General features: G+C 39.2%; 1 protein-coding gene across 2 annotated transcripts in view; it reads right to left on the bottom strand.

Annotated features, from left to right (window-relative positions):
- Window positions 1-22,255, bottom strand: part of Eda (ectodysplasin A) — a 398,134-nt gene that overhangs the window by 85,010 nt on the left and 290,869 nt on the right. For both annotated transcript variants that reach the window (XM_057760446.1, XM_057760447.1), the window contains exon 2: window positions 3,819-3,924. In XM_057760446.1, coding sequence (XP_057616429.1) covers window positions 3,819-3,924 — 106 coding nt within the window. The remainder of the gene's footprint in view (window positions 1-3,818; window positions 3,925-22,255) is intronic.

Here is a 22,255-nt window from a genome sequence, read left to right as displayed (position 1 = left end):
ACGTGATTGTGAGCTGCCCAGTGTGGGAATTAAACCTAGGTCTTCTGTAAGGTGCTCTTTAGTGCTGAGCCAGTTCTCCAGCCCCCCTTCTCTCTCCATATATATAAAATATGTATATATGTGTGTGTGTGTGTGTGTGTGTGCATGCACACGTGTGAAGGGAAGAGAACAAATTTTAGGAGTCAGTTCTCTCCTCTTGTCAAATGTAGGCACAGAACATTAAACTCAGGTCTTCAGGCTTAGCAGCAAGTGCCTTTACTCTTTGAGTCATCTTTATGGCTCTGCTTGTCTCTTGAAGGCAAGACAGACAGTGCCTATATTATGCTTCTAATCACCTAGTTTAAGAGACCAATGGACCAGGAAAGTCAGTGTCTTAGTTCTGGATTCTATTGGTATAATAAAACATCATGATGAAAAGCAACTTGGGGAGAAAAGGATTTATTTCTTCTTCCACCTCTCAGGTCATACTCCATGACTGTGGGACAGCCAGGACAGGTAGTCAGGTCAGGATCCTGGAAGTAGGAACTGCAACAGAGGCCATGAAAGAATGCTACTTAGTGGCTTGCTCTTCATGGCTTGTTCAACTTGCTTGCTCACCAGCCCAGAAGTGGCACTGTCCACAGTGAGCTAGGCCCTCCCACATCAATCCTTAATCATTAATACCTCACGGACTTGCCTACAGGTCAGTATTATGGAAATATTTCCTCAGCTAATATTCTCTCTTTTGGGGAGAAATGCTGTCAATCTTATATGAAAATCTAGGAACCCACTACATCACTCTATACGTGCTTACCCTTATCTATTGCCTATAAATCTATCAGCTCCTTTACAAAAATTTCTCTGTAAGCTTCCCTGAGGCCTTGTTCATGTTTTCATTCTTTTCAACTGTGTATAGAAAACTTACTGAATAACTGTAAAATAGTTGGGGAATTGGAGCAGTCTGAGGACTATAGGTTACAAAACTAAAACAAATTCAGAACTGTTGTTTCCTGCTGTGTTTTAAAGGTTTCTGTTTTTAGTGTCTGTGTGTATGCGTGCGTGCGTGCGTGCGTGCGTGTGTGTGTGTGTGTAACACATGCACCTGTTAAGAAACAAGTGGAGGTCAGAGAACAACTTGCAGAAGTGGGTTCTTTCCTTCTGCCATGTGGACCCTTGGGGTGAACTCAGAGTGTCAACCTTGTAGTAAGCACTGTTGACTGTGGAGCCATTCTGCCGGCCCTTCTTCCTGTTTTGAATCTTTGAAAAATGTTTTCCTTCTGAAATAATTTCTTAACTACTTAAGGCAAATCACTTTTCTTTGACACTTGTGAGGGAAACTTGAGATAGGTATCTTAATTTGTACTGTAACATATCAAATAACTATGGATTTAATATTAATTGCTGATAGACTCACTTTTTTTTCTTTATTTGTATAAAGCAGACTCAGCTCATTATCTTGAAAGTTCTTTTTTTGTATAAAACAGAGTCAGTTCATTATCTTGAGATAGTGATGTTGAATTATATCTGTTTGGCAGTCTAAACAGGAAACCCAAATTTAACAGGCCTAAATAGATTCTTTTATGTTTTGGTCTTTTTAATTAAAAATACTAATATATATTCATTGTACATTGTGACTAGTTTCAGAAAGACAATTTCTTTAAGTATGCCATGTACTTTGGCTGTATTCATCACTGGTACCCCCCCTCTTCTACCCATCCCCTCTTCTCCCGTTAGTCTAACTTCTAAATTCTAAATTCACTCCCTACACCTCTATATACGTCCTCCCCTTTCTTCTCCACCTCGGAAATCGCAAATTCTACTCATTTTGTTCTTTATATCCCAAACTCTCGAGGTCATTCTCAGCTCTTCTCCGTCTTTCATATCAAAATCTGATTAGCCATTTCTTCAAAATCCTTCTAGAACCATACCATTTCCTACCAACTATACTGCTTCCACCCTATTCTAAGGCACTAGCATCTCTTGCCTGGATATTGTCCCCTTTGGGCCTCCCTCCTCCTACTCTTTCTAAATCATTTTCAATAGAGAAGTCAGAAGGGTTCTGTTAAAATGCAAGTCAAATCTTGTCATTGCTCTTCAAACTCATCCAACAGCCCCCCACTGCATGAGGAATAAGAAACTAGAACCAAGAAGCCAGTAAAGACCTTGGATCCTCAGGCTCTAAAAGCTGTAGCGTGAGTTTTACTGTCTGCCCTCATTGCCTTTCTTTCTCTTACTCTCATCCCAGTCCCGCTGATCTTCCTGAAACACACCATGCATTCTCTGTTTCAGGGGAGGTTTGTTTTGTTTTGATTTTGGCTGCTTTTTCCCCTCAGAAATCTACATGGCTTACCTTCATTTCACTCAGGTCCTTCTCAACTGCTCCCTTATCACAGAGCCTGCCCTTGATCACCGTATAATATACCCTATTTTACCAGTCTCCCTGTCTCATTGCTGTAGGTTTCCTCACAGCACTTAGCAACACAAACTTTGTTTTCTGTTTATCTGTGCTATCGAAGTAAAGCCCCCTTGGGAACAAGAAATATTCATTGAGGTCTGTCATGTACCAAGTTCTTTTCTAGGCAGTAAGAATATAGACATTAACCAAACAAACACAGATATTCTTACCGCTTCTAGCCTAGTGTGATATAAATTGGCTGTATTTACTCAGTAAATATTTGAAGGATGTGTTGGAAAAACACAGTACATAGTTGGCAGAATAACAAGAATGGCTTTCAAAAGGAGACTTGGATTGGCTTGTCACCTTTTAACTAAATGAGACACTCATAACATCTAAAGAAATGGTTTTATAGCCTCTTAGGCGAAAGGTTAAATATCGTAGAAAATTCTATGATCCCCAGGTACTCTTTATCCTTAACTCTAAGGCAGTACTAGCCCCGTATCTTCAATTGATTCCACTTTTTGGAACTGCTTCAATCATTGGCCCCTACTCACATTGACAAATGTCAGCTTAAAAATCTCATTTTCATCTTTATAAAATCATATTGCTTTTTAAGCCCCTATAGACACATATCATCTGTAGATGTAGCCAGACACACTGTCTTTCAATCCAGATGGCTTTCCAACAGCCCAGAGCTATGTTTCCTATAAACCTCTGGCCAAAAGGGTAGTGTTCTGTCAACTGACAGAGTAACATTGAAATACAGTGATTCAAAGACCTTGCCCAGGAGCTACCTCAACATTTTGTCATCCAACTGAATGTACTACTAGTTAACTCAAAGCTATTATACCCACAATGGCAATGGTTTTCACGGGTAAATCACTGCCTAGCTGAAGGGATAGTAAACACTGTCGAGTTCTATTACAACACAGTGAGGCAAATATTATACCAAATTCTAAGGTCATATAAAAAGAACTGGATCCTTGTTCTCAAGGAACTTACAGAGTAACGATACATGCTTTAGTTTATATTTGGAGATAGTAACAGATACCAAAATTGTTATAATTATCATTGGAAATAATGCATCATATAAATGATAGACTGGCAAAACACTATCAGTTCCAAAAATAGGATTAAATCATCTTGGTGGACATGGCAAATATGGTATGTCCTCAGGAGAGAGGAAGTCTTTAGGGAGAGTGCCCTTTAGGGACATGAATGCTACAATGGCCCTCGGCTACCATAGTCCTCCAAGCATACTGAAAAGGGACTGAGAGTATCTGGGGTTAGAGGATCCTTCCATTGTTAGTTCTATGGCAAAGGACTGCTCAGCAGGGTAGGCTGGAGAAACCAGTGATCTTCGGATAACATAAGAGCACTAAAGAGTGTTTTTATTAACATTTCAAAAGTCAGTGATAAAGGATCACTTGAGTAGACTCACCATCTGCTCCTTCACCACTTTTGCTTCTTTTATTGCGGCGAACACGCCTACTTTCCTCTTCAGAATATGCCTTTTCATCAGGAAAGAAGAAATTCAGGAGGGCCATCTGTAAAATTAATAAGTAGATATGTCTTATGTTAGCTATAGCCAACATAAGAAACCAACTAGCTACAGAATGACATCCAGTTTTGCCAGCACAATTTGTTGAAGATGCTCTCTTTTTTCCATTGTATACTTTTAACTCCTTTATCGAAAATCAGGTGTTCATAGGTTTGTGGGTTAAAGTCAGGGTCTTCTATTCGATTCCATTGGTCGACTTCTCTGTTTTTATGCCAATACCAAGCTGTTTTCAATACTGTAGCTCTGTAATAGAGTTTGAAGTCAGGGATGATAATGCCTCCAGACGATCCTTTATTGTATAAGATTGTTTTGGCTATCCTGGGTTTTTTGTAGAAGAATGAAAATAGATCCATATCTATCACCATGCACAAAACTCAAGTCCAAATGGATTAAAGACCTCAATATCAGTCCGAACACACTGAACCTGATAGAAGAGAAAGTGGGAAGTACTCTACAACACATGGGCACAGGAGACCACTTCCTACGTATAACCCCAGCAGCACAGACATTAAGGGCCTCGTTGAATAAATGGGACCTCCTCAGACTGAGAAGCTTCTGTAAAGCAAAGGACACTGTCACTAAGACAAAAAGGCAACCCACTGACCGGGAGAAGATCTTCACCAACCCTGCAACTGACAAAGGTCTGATCTCCAAAATATATAAAGAACTCAAGAAACTAGACCGTAAAAGGCTAATCAACCCAATTATAAAATGGGGCACTGAGCTGAACAGAGAATTCTCAACAGAAGAAGTTCAAATGGCCAAAAGACACTTAAGGTCATGCTCAACTTCCATAGTGATCAGGGAAATGCAAATCAAGACAACTTTAAGATACCATCTTACACCTGTCAGAATGGCTAAAATAAAAAACACCAATGATAGCCTTTGCTGGAGAGGTTGTGGAGAAAGGGGTACTCTCATCCATTGCTGGTGGGAATGCAAACTTGTGCAACCACTTTGGAAAGCAGTGTGGCGGTTTCTCAGGAAATTCGGGATCAACCTACCCCTGGACCCAGCAATACCACTCTTGGGAATATACTCAAGAGATGCCCTATCATACAACAAAAGTATATGCTCAACTATGTTCATAGCAGCATTGTTTGTAATAGCCAGAACCTGGAAACAACCTAGATGCCCTTCAACGGAAGAATGGATGAAGAAAGTATGGAATATATATATATATATATATATATATATATATATATATATATATATGAATACTACTCAGCAGTACAAAACAATGATTTCTTGAATTTTGCATGCAAATGGATGGAAATAGAAAACACTATCCTGGTCCCTGTGTAGGTTCTGAGAAGTTCCATCTGGACAGGTGAGTGTGTGCTATCCAGGGGCGGACTGTCCTGGAAGAGAGCACAAACCTCCCTCCCCCAGGCCCTGCTGCAGGGCTTTCTTTCCTACACATCCCCGCCCCCAAGCCTGCCTTGTCTGCAAGGACCTTTGCTGAGGAACAGCTTCCTGCTCCTACACTAAGGCTACCCACTCAGAGTGGTGAGTGCCTGCCTACCGGGCAGGCCTCAAGAACCCCCAAAAGGGAGCGCAGGCACCTCCAGCTTGTGCTGCAGGGTCGCCTGTGTTCTACTCAACCCCGCCGCCTTAACCCCCACATTTAACCTTTTGTCCGTGGGTCATTGGACTACCAGGCGTCCATGTTTTGGTGTTGAGGAGTCCATCTGGAAGGGAACGGTTCCTGCCCCTACACTGAGGAGATACACCCAGAGAGTTAGTCACAGCAAAGACTGGACCAAGACACCAGACCATCCTGGCTCCATTTGAAGGAAGAGATGGGCAGGCGCCAATGCAAGAATTCCTCCAACAACCTGAAAGGCAGTGTGACATCACCAGAATCCAGGAATCCCGAAATAAGAAGAATTGTACACCCTATTCCAGAAGAACTAAAAGAATTTGACTCAAAAGTGAATTATATGAAAATAATAGAGGACCTTAAACAGGAGGTGAAAAACTGCCATAATCAATTAGAGATTACAAACAAAAAGGTAGAGGAAATGAATAAATCTCTCAAAGATACCCAAGAAAACCAAGAGAAACAAGAAAAAGCAATCAAACATGTAAGGGAAACGGTTCAAGACTTGAAGAATGAAGTGGAAGTAATGAAGAAAACACAAACCGAGGGAAGGATGGAGATGGAAAATTTGGAGAAACGAACAGGAAGTACAGAGACAAGTACTACCAACAGATTACAAGAGATAGAAGAAAGAATCTCAGACACTGAAGATACCATAGAGAAAATAAACACACTGATCAAAGAAAACAGCAAAACCAACAAATTCTCATCACAAATCATTCAGGAAATCTGGGACACAATAAAAAGACCAAACTTAAGAATAATAGGGATAGAAGAAGGAGAAGAAGTACAGCTCAATGGTCCAGAAAATATATTTAATAAAATTATAGAAGAAAACTTTCCCAACCTTAAGAAAGATATTCCTTTGAAGGTCCAAGAAGCATACAGAACACCGAATAGATTGGATCAAAAAAAAAAAAATCTCCTCGTCATATGATAATCAAAACACAAAACATACAGAACAAAGAAAGAATATTAAGAGCTGCAAAGGAAAAAGGTCAAGTTACCTATAAAGGTAAACCTATCAGACTTACACCTGACTTCTCTATGGAAACCATGAAAGCCAGAAGGTCCTGGATAGATGTACTGCAGAAACTAAAAGACCGTGGATGCAAGCCCAGACTACTATACCCAGCCAAGCTTTCATTCACTATAAATGGAGAAAACAAAATTTTCCAGGATAAAAACAAATTTAAACAATACGTAGCCACAAATCCAGCCTTACAGAAAGTAATAGAAGGAAAATCACAACCCAAGTAGTCCAACAATGCCCACAATAACTCAGACATCTAATGACCTTTCACCAGCACAACTTGTAGAAGGGAAACACACAAACTCTACTACCAAAAAAAAAAAAGAAAGAAAGAAAGAAAAAATGACTGGAGTTAACAACCACTGGTCATTAATATCACTTAATATCAATGGACTCAACTCACCTACAAAGAGGCACAGGCTAAGAGATTGGATACAAAAACAGGATCCAACATTCTGCTGTTTACAAGAAACACACCTCAACCACAAAGACAGACATCTACTCAGAGTAAAGGGCTGGGAAAAGGTTTATCAAGCAAACGGACCTAAGAAACAAGCAAGTGTGGCCACACTAATTTCTAACAAAGTTGACTTCAAACTAAAATCAATCAGAAGAGATGGAGAGGGACATTTTTTACTCATAACAGGAACAATTCATCAGGATGAAGTCTCAATACTGAATATCTATGCCCCTAATATAAAAGCATCCACTTATGTAAAAGAAACATTACTAAAACTTAAGGCAGTCATCAAACCACACACACTAATAGTAGGAGATTTCAACACTCCTCTCTCACCAAATGGACAGGACAATCAGACAGAAACCTAACAGAGAAATAAGAGGATTAAGGGAGTAATGAATCAAATGGACTTAACAGACATCTATAGAACATTCCACCCAAATAGGAAAGAATATACCTTCTTCTCTGCAGCTCATGGAACCTTCTCGAAAATTGACCACATACTCGGTAACAAAGCAAACTTACACAGTTACAAAAAAATATTAGTAACCACCTGTATCTTATCAGATCACCATGGGTTAAAGTTAGAATTCAACAACAACGCTACCCCCAGAAAGCCTAAGAACTCATGGAAACTGGACAGTCAACTACTGAACCACACCTGAATCAAGGAAGAAATAAAGAAAGAAATTAAAGTCTTTCTTGAATTCAATGAAAACGAAGACAACATACTCAAACCTATGGGACACTATGAAAGCAGTGCTAAGAGGAAAGTTCATAGCATTAAGTGCCCACTTAAAGAAAACGGAGAAAGCACATATTGGAGACTTAATAGCCCACCTGAAAGCTCTAGAAAAAAAAGAAGCAGACTCACCTAGGAGAAGTAGAAGACTGGAAATAATCAAACTGAGGGCTGAAATCAACAAAATAGAAACACAGAAAATAATCCAAAGAATCAATGAAACAAAAAGCTGGTTCTTGGAGAAAATCAACAAGATTGATAAACCCCTACCCAAACCAATCAAGCGGAGGAGAGAGAATACGCAAATTAACAAGATCAGAAACGAAAAGGGAGACATAACCACAGACACAGAGGAAATTCAGAGAATCATTAGATCTTACTACAAAAGCCTGTATGCCACAAAATTGGAAAATGTAAAAGAAATGGACACTTTTTTAGATAAGTACCATATACCAAAGTTAAACCAGGACCAGGAGAACAATCTAAATAGACCTGTTAGTCGCAAAGAAATAGAAGTTGTTATAAAAAACCTCCCCACCCAAAATGCCCAGGTCCAGACGGCTTCAATGCAGAATTCTACCAGAACTTCCAAGAAGACCTAATACCTATACTCCTTAATGTATTCCACAATATAGAAACAGAGAAGTCATTGCCAAATTCTTTTTATGAAGCTGCAGTTACTCTGATACCAAACCACACAAAGACACAACCAAGAAAGAGAACTACAGGCCAATCTCACTCATGAACATCGATGCGAAAATCCTCAATAAAATACTGGCAAACCGAATCCAAGAACACATTAGAAAAATTATCCATTATGATCAAGTAGGCTTCATTCCATTGATGCAGGACTGGTTCAACATATGAAAATCTATCAATGTAATCCACCATACAAATAAACTAAAAGAAAAAAAACATATGATCATTTCATTAGATGCTGAAAAAGCATTTGACAAAATTCAACATCCCTTTATGGTAAAGGTCTTAGAGAGGGTTGTACCTAACTACAATAAAAGCTATTTATAGCAAGCCGACAGCTAATATCAAATTAAATGGAGAGAAACTCAAAGCTATTCCACTAAAATCAGGAACACGACAAGGATGTCCACTCTCTCCATACCTCTTCAATATAGTGCTTGAAATTCTAGTGATAGCAATAAGACAACATAAGGGGATCAAAGGGATTCAAATTGGAAAGGAAGAAGTTAAACTCTCATTATTTGCAGACGATATGATAGTGTACATAAGCAACCCCAAAAACTCCAGCAAAGAACTCCTACAGCTGATAAACACCTTTAGTAGCGTTGCAGGATACAAGATCAATTCCAAAAAATCAGTTGCCGTCCTATACACAAAGGATAAGGAAGCAGAGAGGGAAATCAGAGAAGCATCACCCTTCACGATAGCCACAAATAGCATAAAATATCTTGGGGTAACTCTAACCAAGGAAGTGAAGGATCTATTTGACAAGAACTTTAAGTCTTTGAAGAAAGAAATTGAGGAGGATACCAGAAAATGGAAGGATCTCCCTTGCTCTTGGATTGGGAGGATCAACATAGTAAAAAATGGCAATTCTACCAAGGGCAATTTATAGATTCAATGCAATCCCCATTAAAATCCCATCAAAATTCTTCACAGATCTTGAGAGGACATTAATCAAATTTATATGGAAAAACAAAAAAACCCAGGATAGCCAAAACAATCTTATATAATAAAGGATCATCTGGAGGCATTACCATCCCTGACTTCAAACTCTATTTCAGAGCTTCAGTATTGAAAACAGCTTGGTATTGGCATAAAAACAGAGAAGTCGATCAATGGAACCAAGTAGAAGACCCTAATTTTAACCCACAAACCAACCTATGAACACCTGATTTTTGATAAAGGAGCTAAAAGTATTCAATGGAAAAAAGAGAGCATCTTCAACAAATGGTGCTGGCAGAACTGGTTGTCAAACTGTAGAAGAATGAAAATAGATCCATATCTATTGCCATGCACAAAACTCAAGTCCAAATGGATTAAAGACCTCAATATCAGTCCAAACACACTGAACCTGATAGAAGAAAAAGTGGGAAGTACTCTACAACACATGGGTACAGGTGATAACTTCCTACGTATATCCCCAGCAGCACAGACATTAAGGACAACATTGAATAAATGGGACCTCCTGAAACTGAGAAGCTTCTGTAAAGCAAAGGACACTGTCACTAAGACAAAAAGGCAACCCACTGACTGGGAGAAGATCTTCACCAACCCTGCAACTGACAAAGGTCTGATCTCCAAAATATATAAAGAACTCAAGAAACTAGACTTTAAAATGCTAATTAACCCAATTAAAAATGGGGCACTGAACTGAACAGAGAATTCTCAACAGAAGAAATTCAAATGGCCAAAAGACACTTAAGGTCTTGCTCAACCTCCTTAGTGATAAGGGAAATGCAAATTAAAACAACTTTGAGATTCCATCTTACACCTGTTAGAATGGCTAAAATCAAAAACACCAATGATAGCCTTTGCTGGAGAGGTTGTGGAGAAAGGGGCACACTCATCCATTGCTGGTGGGAATGCAAACTTGTGCAACCACTTTGGAAATCAGTGTGACGATTTCTCAGGAAATTTGGGATCAACCTACCCCAAGATCCAGTAATACCACTCTTGGGAATATACCCAAGAGATGCCCTATCATATGACAAAAGTATCTGTTCAACTATGTTCATAGCAGCATTGTTTGTAATAGCCAAAACCTGGAAACAACCTAGATGCCCTTCAATGGAGGAATGGATGAAGAAAGTGTGGAATATATACATATTAGAGTACTACTCAGCGGTAAAAAACAATGACTTCTCGAATTTTGCATGCAAATGGATGGAAATAGAAAACACTAGTCTGAGTGAGGTATCCCAGACCCAAAAAGAGGAACATGGGATGTACTCACTCACAATTGGTTTCTAGCCATAAATAAAGGACAATTAGCAGATAATTTGTGATCCTAGAGAAGCTAAATAAGAAAATGAACCCAAAGAAAAACGTATAGGCATCCGCCTGTATAGGGGAAGTAGACAAGATTGCCGGGCAAAAACTGGGAACTTGCGGGTAAGGTGGCATGGGGCTAAGGGGAAATGGGGTGAGAAACGTGAGAAGGGGAGGATGGGAGGAGCTTGGGGGAATGGGATGGTTGGGATATAGGAAGGGTGGATATGGGAGCAGTGAAGTATTTATCCTAACTAAGGGAGCCATCTTAGGGTTGGCAAGAGACTTGACTCTAGAGGGGCTCGCAGGTGTCCAGGGAGATGTCCCCAGCTGGTACCTTGGGCAACAGATGAGAGGGAACCTGAAATGACCCTATCCCATAGCCATACTGATGAATATCTTGCATATCACATTAGAACCTTCATCTGGCGATGGATGGAGATAGAGACAGAGACCCAATTTGGAGCAACAGTGTGAGCTCTTAAGGTCCAAATGAGGAGCAGAAGGAGGGAGAACATGAGCAAGGAAGTCAGGACCACGAGGGATGCACCCACCCACTGTGATAGTGGAACTGATCTATTGGGAGCCCACCAAGGCCAGCTGGACTGGGACTGAATAAGCATGGATTGAAACCGGACTCTCTGAACATGGCGGACAATGAAGGCTGATGAGAAGCCAAGGACAATGGCACTAGGTTTCGATCCTAATACATGAACTGGCTTTGTGGGAGCTTAGCCTGTTTGGATGCTCACCTTCCTGGACCTAGATAGAAATGGGAGGACCTTGGTCTTCCCGCAGGGCAGGGAATTTGGACTGCTCTTCAGTATTGAGAGGGAGGGGGAATGGAGTGGGGGAGGAGAAGAGGAGTGGGGATAGGGGGAGGGGAGTGGGGGGAGAGGGCAATATGTGGGAGGAGGGGGAGGGAAATGGGAAACGGGGAGTAGGTGGAAATTTTAATTAAAAAAGAATAAAAAAAAGAGAGAAAACACTATCCTGAGTGAGGTAAGCCAGACCCAAAAAGAGGAACATGGGATGTACTCACTCATATTTGGTTTCTAGCCATAAATAAAGGACATTGAGCCTATAATTCGTGATCCTAGAGAAACTAAATAAGAAGGTGAACCTAAAGAAAAACATATAGGCATCCTCCTGAATATTAACCTTCATCAGGCGATGAAAGGAGACAGAGACAGAGACCCACATTGGAGCACCGGACAGAAATCTCAAGGTCCAAATCAGGAGCAGAAGGAGAGAGAGCACGAGCAAGGAACTCAGGACCGCGAGGGGTGCACCCGCACACTGAGACAATGGGGATATTCTATTGGGAACTCACCAAGGCCGGCTGGCCTGGGTCTGAAAGAGCATGGGACAAAACCGGACTCGCTGAACATAGCGGACAATGAGGACTACTGAGAACTCAAGAACAATGGCAATGGGTTTTTGATCCTACTGCACATACTGGCTTGGTGGGAGCCTAGGCAGTTTGGATGCTCACCTTAATAGACCTGGATGGAGGTGGGGGGTCCTTGGACTTCCCACAGGGCAGGGAACCCTGATTGCTCTTCGGGCTGACGAGGGAGGGGGACTTGATTGGGGGAGAGGGAGGGAAATGGGAGGCGGTGGCGGGGAGGAGGCAGAAATCTTAAATAAATAAATAAATAAATAAAAAGAAAGCACAGCACAATAAAAAAAAGAAAAGAAAAAAGAAACCAACTAGCTGTCTTTCAACAGATAGTCCTTCTTTAACTTAAATTCAATATATCTAAAGTCTGAGCTCATCTTTCCTTCCACTTTTCCAATGAATGGAATCATTACTCCCACTTTTCCAATCATGGAATCATTATTATTCTAATCATGTAGGCATTAAACTTGTTAATCACTAAAGCCTCTCTATTCCACTCTGAATAGCTATGAGAAATCCCTTAGGTTACATCTGTCCACAAACTTCTAATTCTCCTCCCACATTGCTGATGGCTATCCAGAACTAGCCTTGGATTTTCTATTACCCCTTGGACTTTATTATCATATACATCGGATTCTGCCATATTTCTTACTTTTGCTCTGCTTTTAATTTGTTTCTAGAGTGGGTAGAGCACAACCGTGAGGTGTCATGTATGTCAACTCTCTTCTAGGAGTTAAGCCATGATAAAGTACACACTAACCCACTGCCTTTCTCAACCCCCATCAGAACATGTGCTCTATAAGACTCAGTTCAATGAAAAACAACAGGAGACTATTTTTCCTATTCTGTTAGTTTTAAAGGGAAACCTAAACTAGTTATCACTCAATTACCAAGTTTTTATACAGTAATGTATCTGAAAAAAGTAAGTCTTGCATTAAAAGGTCCTCATTCTAATATTTGGTCCTCTAATGACTTATAACCATTGCTTATGGCAATATAATATGTTTTTTATGTGAATTGATCTGCTTTCACTAACAACAATCATAGCTTAAGTATATCCTTGAGGCGAAAAGATGTGCCTAAGGTAAACAATGGACAGAGTTTTAGACTTGAGTGATTCTAAACCCAATGCTATCACTTGCTATCCATGTAACCTTGAACAAGTTTCTTTAGTTTCAATTTCCTCATTTGAAAACAGGGATGATAATAGCACTTTACTCATAAAGCAGTTGTAGGATCATCACAGTAACCATTTCATGTAATACATACTCAATAAGTGTTAGATATTGCTATTTTAAGTACATTATTTTGAAACATTCTATTGTCATTTGGAAAAAATAATAATCCCAGAGTCCTCATGTTTGGTGAATTTCTAGTTAAAAAACTGGGTTGAACCCAAGAAAACCCTAACAGTCTACACAAACTTTCTTCAAATACCTATGATTTAGTTTGTGTTAAACAATTCTATCCAGTAGCCTTAAGGCACAGACATCTAGGAGGATACATTCACTGATTAACTATCAAACAATAAATGAATATGTGTAATCTATAGATTATTAATCATATCACATTTAAAAACATTTAGGTTGATCCACTTGAAATAGTCATTTTCCAGAAAGCCCCCAGACTCTCCTAAAACAATACAGGCTGTTGCCATTGCTCTTGGTTACCTTCTAGAACTAGATGGTTAAGACCCTATTGCTGAATACAGCACACACTTAGGTTAGAGGACACACAGAATCAATCTGAAAATGAGTTAGAAGCATCATTCCTGCTACCTAACATTTATAGTACTGGAAGTTGCTATGCAGGCTGTTTAGGAAGAAAAATTATCATCAATGTTCTTTGTCACCCTACACACAAAAAACTGACCATTAAGATAAGATACATCCACTGGTGCAATAGTTGCCGGCAACCAATAGCTTTTTGATTGGATTTGAGGCCTACCCCACAGGAGGAAATGCATGCCTGGTAGTTGAAACCCAGTCAAAAGCCCATGGTTGGGGAAGTCACAGGTCCTAGGGGGAAGCTTACAATCTTGATGTTTTGCTAAAAGAACATGCACCTAAATTGCCTTCTAAGTATGTATACTGATATCTATAGACTAGTGGTTCTTTCAGTCTTTAGAGGTTTGGTTCAGCAGGTAGAAGATAGTGCAGTGACTCATAACTGGCTAAAGTGTAGATAAAAGTGACTATTGAGTGCTTATTCCTAAACAGGACTCTATATTACTCTCTCCAAGGTCCAGGCAACATCTTAGCTAGAAGATGGGGAAGAGTGTTGTGAAATGTTGCCTTCTGTATATGACATGCCCATTATATATATGAACATATAGTAGCTGTGGTTATCAACACAAGATTGGGTCTTTCAATATTCCATTATGAAATCATGAGATTCCAACACCCTCCCTGAGGAACTATTGGCAGTTAATGGCTGTTGGGAGAAGGAGAGTTTTTTCCTTCAGTAGTATAGCCTCTGGTAAGTTGCCATAGTCCAGTAAATCAAGCCCAATTAAACTCAGTGTATCACAAAGTAGACATGAAAGTTGGAGGGAGACTAGCTTGGAGGAAGAATGGAGTCATGAGGAGTAGGAATCAGAGAGGATAACAGAAAGAGAACTGTAAACAGAGACTGTACTTTTGTTTCCTGGCCACCCAGACCCGAATAATCACACAGGAAATATATTAATTACAACACAGTTTGGTCAATGGCTTAGGCATAGTCCTAGCAAGCTCTTACATCTTAAATTAACCCATTTCTATCATTTTATATTTTGCCAGAGGCTTGTGGTTTACCAGTAAGGTTCTGGTATCTTTCTCCTTCAGCAGCTACATGGCAACTGCCTAACTTTGCCTTCTTTCTCCCTGCTTTCAGTTTAGTATCCCTGTCTACCTATACTCTGTCCTTCCATAGGCCAAAGCTTCTTTATTTACTAATGGCAATAAAACATATTCACAGCATACAGAGGGGACTCCCACATCAGAGAATATGATTATAGTATATTGTATATATGTAAGAAATTGTCAAAAAATAAAAAAAGTTAACACACACATTTTTGTATGCAAAATAATTGTGGTTTGGGAGATAGCTCAGTTGGTCAGGAAACCATGAGGACCTAAATTCAATCTTCAGGCCACACATAAAATAGCCAAATGCAGTAGTCTGCACTTGTAATTCCAGTACTGGGGAGCTTCCACACGCGCACATTCACACATGCATCTATACACACACATGCACCCACGGAACATACAGACACACAGAGTTGAATATCAGAAGTTTCACATGTTTCAAATGATTAGTATTTTGGAATCACTAGACTGGAATATAAAATGTAGTTTCCTGTAGAATCGGCATAAATCTGGTGAGACCCACAGAAACGTCACTTAAACAACCATTTAAATAAGCTAATACAACACTAGTAATATAAAATCAAATTAGTATTTAAAATAAAATCTCAAACACGCCTGGTGTGGTAGCCAATATTTGTAATTCCAGCATGCTGGAAGCAGAGGCAGAAGATAATGAACCAAAGTCAGGCTATGTTACTTAATAAAACCTGGTCTGGAAACCAAACAAACAAAATAAAAACTCAAACAAACCCTCAAACCAGAAAGACTACCAATAATCTTGGGATAGAACAAGCTCTTGTTTTTTGATTTTTTTATAACTTTGAGTAATAGAACTTGGGCTATCATGGATAGACTTTAGTTTTACTTTTTACTTCAAGACTTGCAGAATAAGTGTAGGCCTATTTGCTTGTACACTAAATGAGCCCAGTCCACTACAATCCTGAGGGGTTTTTGTTTTTATAATTTCACTACAGATAAATACATGCTTTTTTAAAAAGGAGCCTAAGATTGTCTGGGGGCAAAGAGAAAGCATCTAATATAGATTGCTAATAAATGAGGCTTCTTAGAAGAGATGTTAACATTATAAGTCCTGAATGATGTCAAGGATTTAGTGACAAATGGGAAATAAAAAAGAAATTCCATAAGGAAGGAGTGCTGTGTTTAAAGTCTCAGAGGAAAAGGAGAATACCATTTCAAAAACTACAAGTAACATAGGATAAGTGATGGGAGGTGGAGAGGAACGGTGAGAAATGAACAAGGGGTATTAAGTATTATGGAATTAGGTCATATTAAAGAATTTATGCTGGATCAACAGCAGGGAGTCATATGAAGGATTTTTCCATTCCTGTTATTTTTTGCCTTGAGGAAATTGGAGATATTTTTTTTTACCTATAATGAAATGCTATTTTAAACCAAGAGATTAGATAAATATACACACATTTGTACAACCTTGTACTTCTACCCAGCTCAAGACAGAACATTTCCATGACTAGACAAATTTCCCTTCCATTCCTTCCATTCATTCATTCTCTAGTATCTTCTGCCAAGTCAACTGCAGTTCTTATTTCTATCATCACAGTTTGTTTTCTCCCATCCTAAACTCTCATATACGAGTTAATAGAAGTTTTCATTCAATATGTTTATGACATTAATTTCCTGTTGCTATATGTATAAGCATTCCATTATCTTTGAGTAATTAGTAGTATGACACCCTGCTGTTGATTCAGCATAAATTTATTAACATATTTTACTGTAAGAATCTGTCCTTTAAATTTTTTTTACAACTCTTACACCTGTCATAATGCCTAAGATAAAAATGTTAATGATAGCCTATGTTGGGAAGGATGTGGAGTAAGGTGAACACTCCTCCATTGATGGTCGGAATACAAACTTGTATAGCCACTTTGGAAATCAATATGGTGGTTTCTCAGAAAACTGGTAATCAATCTACCTTAAGACCCAGCAATACCACTCTTGGACATATAACCTAAGGATGCTCAATCATACTACAATGACACTTGCTCAACTATGTTTAAGGTGGCATTATTCATAATAGCCAGAACCTGGAAACAACCTAGATGTCCCTCAACCAAGAATGGCAAAAGAAAATGTAGTACATTTACACAATGGCATATTACTCATCTGTTAAAAACAGTGACATCATGAGATTTGCAGGCAAATGGATGGAATTAGGAAAAATCATCCTGAGTGAGGTAACTCAGACCCAGAAAGACAAACACAGTATGTACTCACTCATAAGTGGATATTAGATACAAAGCAAAGGATAACCAGGCTGCAATCCTTAGTCAAAGAGAAGCTAAGTAACAAGAAGGACCCTAAGAGGGATGCATCGATTGCCTTGTGAAGAAGAAATAGATGAGATGTCCTGGGTAAACTGTGGGTGGGGGAAGAGGGGAGAGGATGGGGGATGGGAACACAAGGAATCAGGATGGTCAAGTTGGGGGTAGGACAGAGCGGGAGAGTAATGAAAGAGATACCTTGATAGAGGGGTCAATTATGGGGTTAGGGAGAAACTTGGTGCCAGGGAAAATCCCAGGAACCCACAAGGATGACCCCAGTTAAGACTCCTCACAATAGTAGAGACAGTGCCTAAACTGGTCTTCACCCTGTAAACATACTGGTGACTATCCTAAATGTCACCATAGAGCCTTCATCTATTAACTGATGAAAGCAGATGCAGAGATCCACAGCTAAGCATTGGGCTAAGCTCCAGAAGTCCAGTCAAAGAGAGGGAGGAGGTGTTATATGAATGGGGGAGGGGATAGAGTGTCAAGATCATGATGGGAAAACCCACAGAGATAGCTGACCTGAGCTTGTGGACTCTGGACCAACAGCTAGGGAACCAGCATAGGACTGACCTAGGACCTCTGCATCTGGGTGACAGTTGTGTAGGTTCGTCTTTTGTGGGGCCTCTAGCAGTGGGACCAGGATCTGTACCTGATGCATGAGCTGGTTCTTTGGAACCTACTGGGATGCCCTGTCCAGCCTTGATACAAGGCAGAGGGGCTTGGTCCTGCCTCAACTTGATATACCATGCTTTGTTTACTCCCATGGGAGGCTTTACTCCTTCTGAATGGAGTCGGAGGAGGAGTGGATGGAAGTGGGGTAGAAGGCAGGTAGGGGGAGGGAATGGGAGGAGAGGAGGGAGGGGAAACTGTGGTTGGTATGTAAAATAAATAAATAAATAATAAATAAATAAATAAATAAATTTTGTTTTAAAGTTTTATTTTTGATGATTTCATACATGTATATAATGTATTTTCATTATATTCATCTCATTCCCTTCTTTTATCTTCTTCCTATTCCCTCTGAAACTCCTTTGTCCAACATGCCTTCTTCCTAGTGTCATTCCTTTCTTTTTCTTATTTCTTTTTCTAATTCTTTTGAGCTTTATTAGGGTTGCTTGCATATGCATGGGTATGATGTTACTAATGTAACCTTGGGTCCTTACCAGTGGTTAAATCCTGGAAGAAAAATGGGTCCTCCAAAGCCATTAACTGCCAATAGCTCCTAAGATGCTGGAATGTTAATGGGTCCAGTTTAGTTCAGGTTTTATGTAGGTAACCGCGGACGCTATGAGTATGGGTGATATATCCATGTTCTGTCTAGAAAATAATGTTTCCCAGCACTCTGGCTCTTATGCTTTTTCACCCCACTCTTTTCAAGATGCTCCCCGAGCTTTTAGCACAGGGGCTATTATTCTTTCCTAAGTGCATCCTCCTACTGATGTACATATGGGTTACTTCCAGTTCTGACTATAACAAATAAAGCTGATACGAACATTGATGTGTAAGTTTTGTGTGAATATGTCTTCATATTTTTTGGAAGGAACCTAAGAATGGAACTTCTGGGTTATATGATGTGTCAAACAGCTTTCTAGAGTGATTGCAGTGTTTTATGTGCCCAACAAAGTTTGTGAATCCCAGTATTCTCCATCTTCACCAATATTTGGTAATGTCAGTTATTTTTATTTTATTCATTCTAGTAGATAAATAGTATTTCATTGCAGCTGTTTTTTTTTGAGTTTTTAAATGTCTTTTCTGTCACCTTGCTGTCAACTAACAGATTTCAAGTCACCCACCTATGACATATTTTTTAGATCCTTCAAATTTGCTGCTACAGGCTTGACATCTAATTAAAACACCAATTAAGCTCATGTAAAAATAATAAACAGGCAGCAAATGTAGTTTTGAATGGTGCTTTCAGCAAGATGCACATTGACTGGGTTAGAGATCACTTGTTTTCTGCTTGAATTGTGGTTATAATATGAGTCTGTCTATACCCAAATACTGGAAGGTTAAGTTATTACAATATGATGCTTGTACTCATAAATACAACTTCTGTGTGAGGTCTGGTATGGAGTTTTGTGCTTTCTTATAACTTGGTGGTGGCAAAAAGAGAAGTTGTTCACATGTTAACTGTTCCCAAGTGTCTGGTGACAGCTTGCAAGAATTCAAGCTTCTAGAACAGGAGCAATGGGGGAGAAAGGAACTTATGCAGACGACAGAAACAATTCCAGCTTCCACGGGTATAGGAGTATCTCAAAATCCCTCAAGAGGAGCTTTGATGGTACAGGATATTCATAAGTCAAGTGTTCATTAGAAAGGGACTGCTTGAATATGAAAATTCTTTGAATAGGTTATATTTTCTCAGACACGAGAAGAAAACAACACAAAACCCTTTTTAATCAAAATGATTCCCTATTCACAGTGCCCTATTTGAGTCTCAATTAGACAGGAGTGAAAATTATACTCTATATAGCATAATGGTAAAGACAAAAAAATCAGTAGCTTCTCACACAAGAAGTTTGAATTCTAGCTTTAGTTTTGCATTCATTAGCATGGCCTCCAGAGGCATGTTGTAGAATATGAACAAAATAGCCTTCTCTTTCAGAATACTGCTTTCCTATTGCACAAGGAGGAAACACCAGGAATGTTGGCCACAGTCAGGCATTTTGCTCAAGGGGAAGAAAATCTAATTCTTTACACTTTATTATGTGATTACATTCTTGTTTCTTATGGTAAAATGACAAGGTAAACAGCACCGGCAGATCACAGGCATCGCAGCTAGAAACAATTCGTTAACAGCGAGACACAAGGGATACATACGGTATTGTTAGTGACTCTCCAGATAGTACTAATACAAATATTTTTCTAATATCAAAACCCACAAATTTATTGGATACATTTCACACAGAATAGGATGAATTTAATTTAATTCAATTCATTTTCCATTTATTTTATCACTAACATATTGGATTGTACTAGATGATTCACAGCAAATGACTCACAAGCCTTCTGAGGGAAGGAACCCATTTCATCCAATTTTGTCTAACTAGTGCCTAGCCCTGGTCCTAGCACACAGTAGGCTCCTCATAAATATCTCTCTGTTATGAGAATAATTGAAGTATCTTAGTCTATTTGTGCTGCTATCACTAAGCACTTGAACTTGAGTAATTCATAAAGCACAGAATTATATTCTTCTCATAGCTGTGGAAGTTGAAAAGACAAAGTTAAGGTTCAGATGAGTGGTGAGGGCTGCACTCTATTTCCATGATGGTGTCTTACCAATATACCCTCCAGAAGGAAGGAATGCTGTGTGGTGGAAAGTAGAAGGAAAGAACAGACTGTTTAACAAAGATTCTCTTACAGGGCCTTAATCCCATTTATAAGGAAGGAACTCTCATGTTCTAATTTAATCTTAAAGCCCCCACCTGATGATGTCATTGTATTAGCAATACCTGAATTTTAGGGAGTCCACATTCAAACTGTAGTATAACTCATTTCTTGAAGTCATAGTATGGTTTCATCCTAATTGGGCCTGTTTTAGAGACCAGCCATGAAGGGGGAGGCTACTTCCTATATTATTTATAGGAATCAAATCACTGGGACCCTAAAACAGAGACACCCTGTAAGTCAGTGTTTTCAAACTTTGATATACATCAGGATCACGTCATATAAATATTAAAGTGCAGAATCCCAGGGCTTCATTCTCCCAAATTTAGACTGAGTAGGCCTGAGGTAAAACCCTAGAATCTGACCTGAATTTGTTCTTTAGGAGATTTTAACACACATAATCCTTGAGTCGCACTTTAAGAAAACTTGCGTACTATCCATTCTGTAAGTAGTTCATAACGTAGACTGAAAAGGCTGTGCTCTCTTTCTTTTCCTTCCTAAGCCAGGGTTCCTGAACTGCTAGTGTCTCACACCTTTTCTTCTGTCAATGCTAATATGCTTATAAAAAGTCAATATCTAATTTCTTGAAACAGGACACATGTACATACCAGGCTTTCTAAAATTAGCACATCATTTACTTACATTTTTTCTCTTTCAATATTCTGGAGTTAATTTATTTAACTTATTTTTTCTTATTGCAGTCAATGTAATTTCATCGTCTACTTTTTTTTTTTTTTTTAGTTTTTCAAGACAGGGTTTCTCTGTAGCTTTGGAGCCTGTCCTGGAACTAGCTCTTGTAGACCAGGATGGCCTCAAACTCACAGAGATCCACCTGCTTCTGCATCCCGAGTGCTGGGATTAAAGGCGTGCGCCACCACTGCCTGGCTCAGCTGGGACTTTTCTGAAACATTAAACTGATGTATGCTCTGAGGGTCTGAAGAGAAGACTCAGTGGCTAAAAGCACTTGCTGTTTTTACAGAAGACTAAGTTCAGTCACCAGCATCAATTTCAGGGAGCTCACAACTGCCCATAACTCCACTTTCATGAGATCCAATGTCCTCTTTGAGACTTCACAGGGCATGCAATCAAAATAAATCTTTAAAAATAAAATAATTTATGCTCTGAAATATCAGTCTTTTCTTCTTACAGTGTTAGGGATCGAACAGGGATTTGCACATGCTAGGCAAGCATTCTACTACTGAGCTAAGTGTCTTAAATACTTAACAAAATCTTTAAGTGCTTCTGTAGCAAGATAGGAGTATCCCTGTAGTAATTAGTGAGGCAGCATTGCCCAATAAGCTTGGTAAACACATTATAGATATAAAATGAATGAAAAGGTGTCACTGAACACTCTTAATCTTATTAAGAACTCTTAACATGCTGTGATTATAAACGGGAAGTCTGGAGAGGGTCAAGCAGAGTGTTTTCTTTTGAATAAACATTGAGTACTCAGCACGGGGAAGGTACTGAACTAGACAGTATTTTAAACATACATAGACAAAATGCAAATAAGACAGTTTCTTTATAGTGCAATGATAGCACTTCATGAAAGGAGACAGAAA

The sequence above is a fragment of the Chionomys nivalis genome, chromosome X (genome assembly GCF_950005125.1).
Source record: "Chionomys nivalis chromosome X, mChiNiv1.1, whole genome shotgun sequence".
NCBI classification, from domain to species: Eukaryota; Metazoa; Chordata; class Mammalia; order Rodentia; family Cricetidae; genus Chionomys; species Chionomys nivalis.
The sequence above is the reverse complement of the archived record's forward strand: the minus strand, read 5'-3'. Positions and strand labels throughout refer to the sequence as shown.